This window comes from Alnus glutinosa, chromosome 10, assembly GCF_958979055.1.
Source record: "Alnus glutinosa chromosome 10, dhAlnGlut1.1, whole genome shotgun sequence".
NCBI lineage: Eukaryota > Viridiplantae > Streptophyta > Magnoliopsida > Fagales > Betulaceae > Alnus > Alnus glutinosa.
This window is the reverse complement of record NC_084895.1, coordinates 27,567,018-27,577,733: the sequence shown is the minus strand read 5'-3', so window position 1 is coordinate 27,577,733 and position 10,716 is coordinate 27,567,018. Positions and strand designations below refer to the sequence as shown.

The following is a 10,716-nucleotide window of genomic DNA, read 5'->3' as shown; positions in this document are numbered from 1 at the left end:
TTCCTTACTTTAATTTTAAAAAAGAGTTTAAGCCCACACATGTAAGAGAGTGTTAAAGCCTAAGTCACCACGTGTTTGGGCCTCACATATTTTCATGAGTTTTATCTCTTCCTATAAGCTTAAGTTTTTGGGGCATGTGGTGATTTAACAGTCATAAACAAAGGTAGACGCTACAGTTTAATCCTGAGAGGTTGCATATCAATAAATCTGATCGCACCGAGTTATAAACTTCGTGAGGCACGAATCAACATTTAAGGACAACGCTAGCATTGTGAGATATTTCCTTACTTTAATTTTAATATCTTTTATTCTATTTATTTAATTGATAATTTTTGAATTAATATTATTTTGTATCAACAAGAACTTTTGCACCATAAAAATTAAATTCCAACAATCTTAAAGGTTGAATACGATGGATGCACAAATTTTTGATGTTGCTAAGGCTCGTCTAAAAAAAATTAAACCTTTTAATGGAAATAATTTTACAACAAAATTCGTCAATCCTTCAAGATGATATAAGTCCATTTTATAATATAGCCAGAGACTTCCAACTGGCAACTGGCAACCAACGGGGCGAAATACCCTTCTTTTTTTTTTTTTAATAATATAATGCCTCAGATATCGATATCGCATGCTTTAGATTTTGTTGAAAATTATTTCATGAAACTTTATGGTGTATTTGGCAACATTGTGGAATAAGTTTTAGAAAAAACCCGCCCACCGGCCCGAATACCTGAGTTTGACCCGAATTTCATTTGAATTCTAAGCTGACATTTTGAGTAATGGCTGAAACCCACGCGCAGGACAAGCTGTTTTCCAAAAAATACGTGGATCCCACATATAAATAATAAAATAATACAAATTTAAATAAAAAAAAATTAAAAGAAATTAATTAAAAAAACAAGGGGTGGCTGCCGGTTGGCAGCCACCCCTGACCCTTGGGGGTGGCCGCACGGTCACCCCCGACCCTTGGGGGTGGCCGTGCGGCCTCCCTTGACCACTGGGGGTGGCCGCGCGCCACCCCCGGAGGTGCATCATTTTTTTTTTAATTTTTTTTTTTAAAAATTATTTATTTATTTTTTAATTAAATAATCAATATATAATAAATTATTATTATTTAAATTATTATTTTACACAACTTTTCAAAATACCAATCATTATACACAACTTTTTAAACTTCCAATCATTTCTTACCATTAAAATATAATTTTTTTCAATCTCAAAATTCAACATCCAAACACAATTTTTTACCTCGATATTTGTAAATAGAATTAGAATTCAATTCTAATTCTCAAAATTCAATACCCAAACACACCATTAAGGCACTCATTCCTTTTCAAGTGCCTGTTCTATTTCCTTTGATTAATGGTTTACTTTTAAAAGTTTATTCTGAAGTTCCAAAATGCGAAAATGATGAGCAAAGTAAGGTTGTAGACCATGAGGTCGGTAATGAGGAAAATAAGAAAGTCAAGCTTTGTGACATTCCTCAAGTTTTAGAAGAAAAAGCGAATCCAACTGCTCATGTTGAAGAATTTGGATTTGGGTTTGATTCAAGACTGTTGGTCACATCATAATCTCAAATGGCTTAAAAAATGAGAGCAATGTTAAAGGATATAAATCATTTGTGATAATTGTTGATTTGAATCTCATAAATCAAAAGGTTTAGATGATTTAATTATCGTTAATCAAGGGATTTACTAACCTAATTCGACGGTTATCTTTGTATTTGAAATTATTCGAATTACATGTAAAACTCTATAAATAGAGTTTTGTACTCAAATCAAATATCAATGAAAGATGTAACCAATAAGGTTTTAACGCGTGAATGTAGGTCAAAGGTCGAACCACCTTAATCTCTATGTTTTCTATCTTTCCTTCACCTCTTTATTATATTATCAGTTTCTATAAGCAAAGACTCAATCCATTCTTCTCTTACTGCATCTCGCACCATGAGAGAGCCATGAAATGAAAGAAAAATAGCGAAAAAAAGAATTGGAAAGAGAGAATGTAACACTTTAGTCCTATATTGGGAACATATATATATATATATATATACTAATTTACAAAATATATACTTATTTTCAAAAAAGTATTCCTATAACCGGACATATTTTCGTTCAAAATGCTTGTCAAAAAAATGGAAGGTGCATTTAACAGTCCATTAGTGGCTATATGGGCTTTACTAATAACTATCAAACCCAAGCCCATCCAGCCACTAATGGACTGTTACATTGTTACAGTGCAATATAATCATCTCTCAAAAGTCCAAAAAAAAAAAAAAAAAAAAAAAGAAGAAGAAGAAGATACAACATATCAACAATTCCAAATTTCTAAAGATATGGGGATATTAAGCAGTGAAAATCTTACAGGTTACAACTATTGACCTAAAACCATGTAAGGTTTTGGGGCATACAAATTAGTGAATTACAATACTCCTTTTGCAAAAACATACAAAAAATTAGGGCAAATATAGATTATAATCTCCAAGGTGACTAAAATCATGAACATAAAAATATCAAAGGCAGTATAATTCAACGGCGGAAAAACCACATTTATGTGAAAGCCTCTCAAGCTATTATAAAGAACCAAATTGCAGTAGCTGAAGCATCTAGAAGCCATGCTTGTGTTGTGTACATCAAACAGAGGATTATAGCACCAAAAGAAAGCCCCTCATGCAAAAAGTTCCTAATCCAGCAACAAATACTAGAAGGGATCTGTGCCTTCTTTACTTCAATCTCTCACATTTTGCCTTGTAGCCTTGCCCTATAATAGCACAAGCAAGCACAACATTTTCATAAAACAGCAAAGTAATAAATGGGGTGACACCCAAAACAATTATATGCCACTTTTAACATTATTATACAATAGCTCTGTATTTTTCAGAGCAGGAGGACTTCCAGGGATAAAGAGCCTCGCAACCGGTTGAGTGGTAACAGGAGATGTGGGAAACTTGGGATATCAGAGAAAGAGGAAAAATAGGTCATAAAAATCACAGGATTATCTTTAGTTAGTGGCAAGTAAAATCTGTGCAAAATTTTGGTTAAAATTTGATGACCAAACAGCATTAACATGTTAAATGCCAGAAATTTCTCAAAAGACAAGCTAGAAAAAAACTTTATAGATGATACGCAAATGTTAGAGAAATAAAGCTCGACTCAGAAGATATATAAGGGAACTACTTCTAGCTCTAAGAGGTGTAAAAAAATTGATTCATGTATCACTTGGGCAGCAGAAAAAACAGTATTAAAATAAACATGTTCATATCAAACACCGAGTAAAAATTAGTAGTGCTAGACGAACCATATTACACAAAGTACCTGATAAGGTGTCTGGCATGGAAGGAATGTATTTGGTGGCTGATACAGGGCAGGGGCATCCATATCCTCCTCCATCAGCACCATATACTGCTCCCCTCTGTGTTTGAGAATTTTTAATAGCCATAGCCCTAGCGTATTTCTCTGCAACAAACACAGAAAATTCATTAACATAAACCAAATATAGAGGTCAATATATATATATCATAGTGTTTCCCCATAGAAATAGAATATTCAAGAGAGAATTTACCATATGATTCTGAGCTATTTTTAAAATAACTAGAAATGTCATCCAATTTCCAATTTCCGAGGCAAAAATGCACCGAATTGCTCTTGTCCAATTTCCTACGCAAGAAAAATAGTCTCTTCCATCAAATCCTAATGAAACAACAAAAACAAATAAGCCTTCTCTGAAAGAATATACAAGTTTAAATGTATCTGTAAAGTACCAAGCTTGCCTTTGTGCTCAGTTCGAGAACTACTTGACCAAATTTCCATTGTTTCATCAATATTTCTCATTCACATGTAACATAGAGTAGCGGCAAATGTGTCACCAGCAATCATGAGTTGAGAAGCAAGAGTGTCACAGAGCATACTCCATTCTTTTCAGTGAAAACTGAAAGTTGATAATGATTAAAAAAAAACATAAATAGATTGTAGTAGACTAATAACTTCACGATGAATGCATCTAGAGAGTCCTTCAAAATACTCAATCAACTTTTAAGATAGGATAGCATCTTTATCTCTGATGTTTTTACATATGTTCATTCAAGTAAAAGACGTAGCTCTTCAAGATAAATATGTGAACTACCTTTAGCTCTTGCAAAACGATGCACCCCAAAAGCATCAGTCATTTTACTTGCAGATATGCATTGTGCAACTACCCCCTTGGCCCTTGTAATCTTCAACAACTAAAGCACGTCGGGCACCATCATCAAACGCTGGGTCAACACTCTCTTCAAATCCATATGGTTTTTGAGAAAGATGTATCAGTCAATTTTGCCAATTGACTGATCAAACTGTCTTCAGTAACTAAGTTGTGTACATAAACCTGGACAAAGAGGGAAAAATGATCAAACAAATTGATCATGAGAGTACAGAGAGACACTGACCAATAAATAATACCTCTGAACCGCCAGCCAGTTGGAACACCTACAACAGAGAAGTTTGCCACCAAAGCAAAAAGACATCTCAAAAGAATGTTCACCATTTCAGGGTTCTCAGAGGAGCTGCATAAAAGAGATTGTTATAAAAAGAGCTATTAGAATACTGAATTTCACAAGCAAAAGAATCAACTACAGAACTTTATAATCAATTAATTTTTAATTCCATTGCAATTTCCAACTAAATTCATGACTTTGCTTCTGCAAACTGATTGTATCCAAAAATCAGTCAATAATATAAATGGTATCTTTGCTTTGTGTAAATGGGAGCTACTACACTTACACTCACATTTTACACCCTGACGTGGCAACACCTACACCACACAGAGGCACGGCGAAACTACACGGAGGGAAAACTACTTCTGGACCAAATAATCAAAGGCCAAAGAACAAACTTTCTAGCTAGACCATTCAATAACAGGAAATAAGTTGCATGCAATAAAAGCAAGCACCGTAAAATGAAGAAAAAGAAAAAAGGAATTAATGGTAGAACAATAAGCACGAAATGGCAGAATCAAGAATGAGATTGTAGAATGCTAATTGAATTGGGCATTGTGTCAAAAAGCATCGGTTACCCTTTTAAGCCCGTCGAACAAAGATGAAGAGGGTGCACCCGTTGAGAAGAAGTGAGTAGGAGCCCTTGACCATCTGCAACTGAATCCATGAGCACACAAGTGGAGTTTGTATTTCATTCTAGACGACCTGCTCCAAAGGCAAGCATCGCTTAGAATCCAACCGATTTGGAACCTTCTGGGCTTTTAATTCATTTTTGGTTTTTGAAGGATTAAGTTAGACAAATTACTTCAAATCAAAACAAAATTATTAAACGAAAAGAATGAAAGAATAAACAATTGAGCAAAGCATTCTATTCCATCGTGAAATTAGCTAGTTGAAGAGAGAAAGTACCATTAACCCATTTATGTCGGACGTGAGCAATCTTGCGCCATTCTTCTGTTTTCCTATCCCACTCTTTCTCCAACAAAGGACAAGAGGAGATATTTAGAGTAGTAAGGGAGGGAGGTAGCCCGTCTTCTGGCATGCATTGGAGCTTAGGGCAATTCCAGATCTTCAATTCTTCAAGAGCAGTAAGGTGTTGAAGCCCCTTCTTATCCAAAGACTTCAAATTTGGAAAGCCTTCGATGCGAAGATGGGAAAGAGTGGCAGGCAACAACCCCTCATCGGGAAATGACTCCACGTCTTCAGATTGGCCAACGACTTGGAATCTTCTAACGGATGGGAGGTTTTGCAAATCCCATCTCAATCGCCTCGCTAAGAGTTTATCACAATTGGATATGGAAATTGTATTCAAATTGGAAGGCAAGCCCCCTTCAGGAAACGACTCAACTTCTGGACAATCTTCTATATGCAATTCCTCAAGAGAGGGAAGAAGTATGTGCATCTTGTCAGGTAGTGATTGAAGACTCCTACATTTCTTGATCTGGAACTCTTCAAGGTTGGGGGCAGACAATCCTTCTTTCAGAAAACTTGTAAAATTAGGGCAGTCCTGAATTATTAGATTTCTAAGATTAGGAAAAGCTTCACATGCGTTTCCGGGGTCGAAAGAAACCCATTCCTCCCAGTTCAACATATTCTTGAAGCTTATAACTTTCAAGGCTCCAAATGGCTGCATTGAAGAAGATCCAATGCCATAAAACTCATGACCTACTGTAACAACTCCATTCAACCCAACAATAGAGAGGTCTTGCAGAGAGGGTAGTTGCCCAAGTGGTGGCAAGCTACAACAAAATTTACAGTTGTTTAGATGAAGAGATGATATATTAGAGAATGAAGGATGCCCTACCCAGTCTGGAAAACTTTTACCGCCATAACCATTGATAAAGAGGCTTCTCAAGTTTGAATGGGGTTGAAGACTTTCAAGTACAATCAAATGACTTTCTAAAGCATGAGTATCATCAACTTTCCACTCCAACACCAACTCCCTAAGGTACTTCCTATCCCTCAAGTACTTTGCATCCTTAGCATCCATAGGAGATCCAACATTTTGCAGGTTCAAAATAGAAAGCGTTCCGTCCTGAAGATTTGTAAGCTTCCCTAGCTCTTCAATGCCAAATCCGCTATGTTTGCCGATAGGGGTGTAAACGAGCTGAGCCACTCGCGAGTTTATTCGGGATTGACTCGATTTAAACTCGACTCGTGCTCGAATCGATTATTAAATGAGCTGTTCGTGGATACGAAAATAGGATTGATTATTAAACGATACAAACTCGTATAAACTCGGCTCGACTCAGTTAAAGCTCGTAAACCCGCTCGTATAAGGATCGACTCGCTTATTAAGGCTCGACTCGTATATATTTATTATATTAATTTGTTAATATATATATTATTTTTATAATATAGTATACTAATAAACAATATACTAATGTAAGCATAAATTAAATGACAAATAACAGTGGTCATTGGTCAGTGTATATTAATTGATTATATGTATAAAAAATAGTAAAAATGAATAATATCAATACTTAATTGTTAGTCATATATATGATATAATGACAATCTAAATACTTAATCATATTATTCATGTAATATAATAGGATTATAGGACTATATAATCATATAATAATATAGCATTGTGCCATATAACATGTAATCATTTTATTATATGTTATAAGCATTATCATTAGATATTTGACAATCATTACATCGTTTATTTATTTATTTATTTATTGTAAGTTATATACTTTATTTAACATAAAATATAAATATATATTATTTATATGTTATATATATAATGTAATATTAATTTTTAAATGAGCTCATCCCTTTTTTTGTATTTTAAATAAATTATATAACTTACAACAAACTCAGCCGAACTGAACTTAAAATTTTTAGAACTCGTCATAAGCTCGAGCTCGGCTCGATCGAGCTCATTTAGTCGACTTGAGCTTAATTGTTACCGCTCGAACTCGGCTCGAGCTCGTGATGAATGAGCTCGAGATCGGCTCGGGCTCGTGATGAATGAGCTCGAGCTCGTAATGAATGAGCTTGAGCTCGGTTCTGGCTCGCTCGAGCTCGGCACTGGCTCGCTCGAGCTCGGCTCATTTACACCCCTATTTGCCGACGATAAATTTAGTTAATGTCTGAAGACATTTTAGTCTACCCAGATATCTTGGCATCTCCTTCATGTTGTTAGTTCCACTAATATCAAGATGTCGTAAATTAACGAGTTTATGCATATCTTTTGGCAAGGCAACAAGGTTCCAACAAGAGGATAAATTCAATATCTGCAAGTTGCACAGCTTACATATGGAATCAAGTAACCTTTCAATCCAAGTGCAAGAAATGTTCAAATAACGCAGATGTATAAGTTTACCGATTGAATATGGCAACTTAGTTATGTTTGCATGGTGAGATATAATGAGCACTCATAGGGTTTTTATCATTGGTAATAAAAATTGTTTTTCGGACAAGATCAAAATACGGTCCGGAATTAATTCTAGGACAGTGTGCAATCTCTTATCCTCATGAAAGGCCGCAAACTTCTTAATATCAATATTTTTGCAAGAATATGAGAAATGGCGAGTACTCTTGCTTGGAATTTCATGAGAACAGACATCTTCAGGGCTAAAGATGAATTTTTTAGATATAAACTTTGCCAAATCGCTGACAATATCATGCATTACATATTTCTCATGCATTGTATATTTCTCGTCATTGGATAATTGGAATAATGATATTGATACAAGAGCAAAGAAATAATCATCACCAACTTCTTCCATTGTTTTGTTTTTGGGTTGCGGCAAAAAACCTTCTGCCATCCATAATAAGACTAATGCATTTTTTTTTCGAATTTATAGTCCTTTGGAAATATGGAGCAATATGCAAAGCATTGCTTTAGATGTGGTAAAAGATATTTATAACTTAATCGTAGAGCAGGAAGAATGTCAGTCTCCTCAATTGGCAAATCCCATAATTCACTTCTCAATACCTTATCCCATTCATCAACACCTAATTTAGACCATAAGAGAGCCCCAGTGGCCTTGATTGCTAAAGGTAGGCCTTTGCACTTTTCTACAATTTGTCTTCCTATTGCTTCTAGTTCTGGATATGCATCAGAGTTGCCATCATGGAATGCATATTTTAAAAATAGAGACCAACAATCTTCTTTGGATAACTTATTTATACGATGAGTTTCACTAGCGAACATGACTAATGCAACCTCCTCATCACGTGTTGTTACGATGATCCTACTTCTTTGTGCCCCAGAGTTAAAGGGTTTGCTTAGGAGTTCCCAATCAGCCCGCTTTCTATTCCAAACATCATCTAAAACAAGTAAAAATTTCTTCTTCATTAACTCGTCTTTGAGTAGACTTTGAAGTTGATCTAGGTCCTTATCTTTAGTTTTTTTGATTCCTAATTTCTCAACAATTGTTTTTGTTACCTGAAACACGTCAAATGGATCCGAAACACAAACCCATGCCTTATGGTCGAAATGCCCCTTCAGCCTGTCATCATTGAAAACAAGCTGAGCAAGGGTGGTTTTGCCAATTCCGCCCATGCCAATGATGGCAATCACTTCCATCTCGTTGCCACTTCCATTATCTGAAAGCAGCGATTTAATTATTGCATCCTTATCATCATGCCTGCCAAAAATACGAGATTCATCAACCAAAGAAGTCGTGGGCGGTCTTTCTGATGGATTCCTTCCAACAGTACCTGGTTTCAGACCTAAGGCCCCTTTCTGGTTTGCTAGGTCTTCTAATTTGTCAACTGCATCTTTTATCTCTCCTTCTATCTTATTGACAAAAAGAGAAGCAGTGATGGAGTGTCGTACCTTACTTGCAATGGTTCCAAATTCAGAATCCAGCTTGAGTTGCAGGTCTTTTGTATCAATCTCGTCCAAGATGTCCTCTGCATAATAGATAACATCTTTCATCTCATCGAGCCACTTTTTCACACTAGTATCTGTAAATTGCTTGTCCTCTGCGTCTTCCACCACTGCATCCACGGACGACAATGCTATCTTCAACTTGTTTAGGAGTCTGTCATTGAGCTTTCGTTCCCGAAACAAGCCATCAAACTCGCGAGATGCCATTCTTTCAAAAAACACTTGGAGGAAGGGAGACAGAAACATGCCTACAACCTCAGCCATGTTATCTTGTTTGTAAATCCAAGGAAACGAAGGAAGCCGATTTCAAAGAGCAGAGCAAAATGAGAAGTCTTTTTTACGTACGTACACCAAAGAATTGAAGTAGCTAATATATAGGAAACGGCCTTGTGGAGTACGTCACATAATTAATAAGAAATCTTTTTGATTTTGTAACTATGAGAGACAATATTAATTGTGTCGGCAGACCACCTAATAAGCATCTTCGATCTTGCTTTTGAATATGATACGCCGAAATCTCTTTCTTTCTATTTAGATAGTGAAAGTGATCGATCATAGCTTTGAATTCCGTCCGTGGATTGATTAATGTGGCCAATTGTGGTGACCATCACATGCATGCACCATGTGATTGAATCAATGTACGTGTACTTTTCTAAAAACAAAAGAAAATATGATGCCTTTTATTCCAAGCATTAGATACCAGAAGGAATCTGCCCCTTCTTTACTTCTCCGCTGAATTTGCACGCAGGTTTCTGATGTCTCATTGAGAACTCTTGTGATGATAGGCTGTTGGTGGCCTAGGGGCTAGGGCAAAGTAAAGCACAAACAGGAACAACTTCAGCATATATGATGGGCTCTACATTTTTCAGTGCAAGAGAAGTTGGAATAAAGGGCAAGTTTGCAACAGGTTAAGTAATAACAGGAGTGGGAAATTTTGGCTAGAAGAGAAAGAGGAAAAAAAAAGGTCATAAAAACTCATCTCTCTTAGATAATAGGGTTTTCCCCATAAAAATTGCTGAAATAACTAGAAAAGTCATCCATCTTAGAAAGATTTGATGGAAATTGAATTTCTCTACTTATCAAGTTTATTAAATTATCCAGTATAATAAATAAACAAAATCCAGATCTCTTAGATGATGTTTGTTGACCTCATTTCAATATCCATACAATGAGATTCCACTGATTTCCCAGATATGATTATACATGCCTAATTGTAGACAGCAATAGAAAATACAAGCCCCAAAAGATATAAAACACTTTTCTATGAGCAGAGTCTCCAGAGACCATATCCCCTGCAATTATACTTGTTGGTAAAAATTATTCTGCACAGAAATTAGGCATCTGCCACTTTCTTTGCAGATATTCCTTTGTGTAACTGTCCCTTTGTAATCTC

At 35.7% G+C, this 10,716-nt stretch overlaps 1 protein-coding gene and 1 pseudogene across 1 annotated transcript; both read right to left on the bottom strand.

The window, feature by feature from the left end:
• Positions 1-3,705: 3,705 nt before the first annotated feature.
• Positions 3,706-6,464, bottom strand: LOC133879292 (putative disease resistance protein At3g14460). Its single transcript, XM_062317821.1, has 5 exons — positions 5,384-6,464; positions 5,053-5,179; positions 4,440-4,543; positions 4,126-4,365; positions 3,706-3,930 (listed from the first exon to the last, which is right to left on the bottom strand). The coding sequence occupies exons 1-2, from the start codon at positions 6,462-6,464 to the stop codon at positions 5,166-5,168; spliced, it is 1,095 nt and encodes a 364-aa protein (XP_062173805.1). The 3' UTR covers positions 3,706-3,930; positions 4,126-4,365; positions 4,440-4,543; positions 5,053-5,165.
• Positions 6,465-7,545: 1,081 nt separating this feature from the next.
• Positions 7,546-9,587, bottom strand: LOC133879291 (putative disease resistance RPP13-like protein 1; annotated as a pseudogene).
• Between the last annotated feature and the right edge of the window lie 1,129 nt (positions 9,588-10,716).

Coding starts and splice junctions, on each gene's coding strand:
- LOC133879292 (XM_062317821.1), bottom strand. CDS start 6,464: ATGGATGCTAAGGATGCAAAGTACTTGAGGGATAGGAAGTACCTTAGG.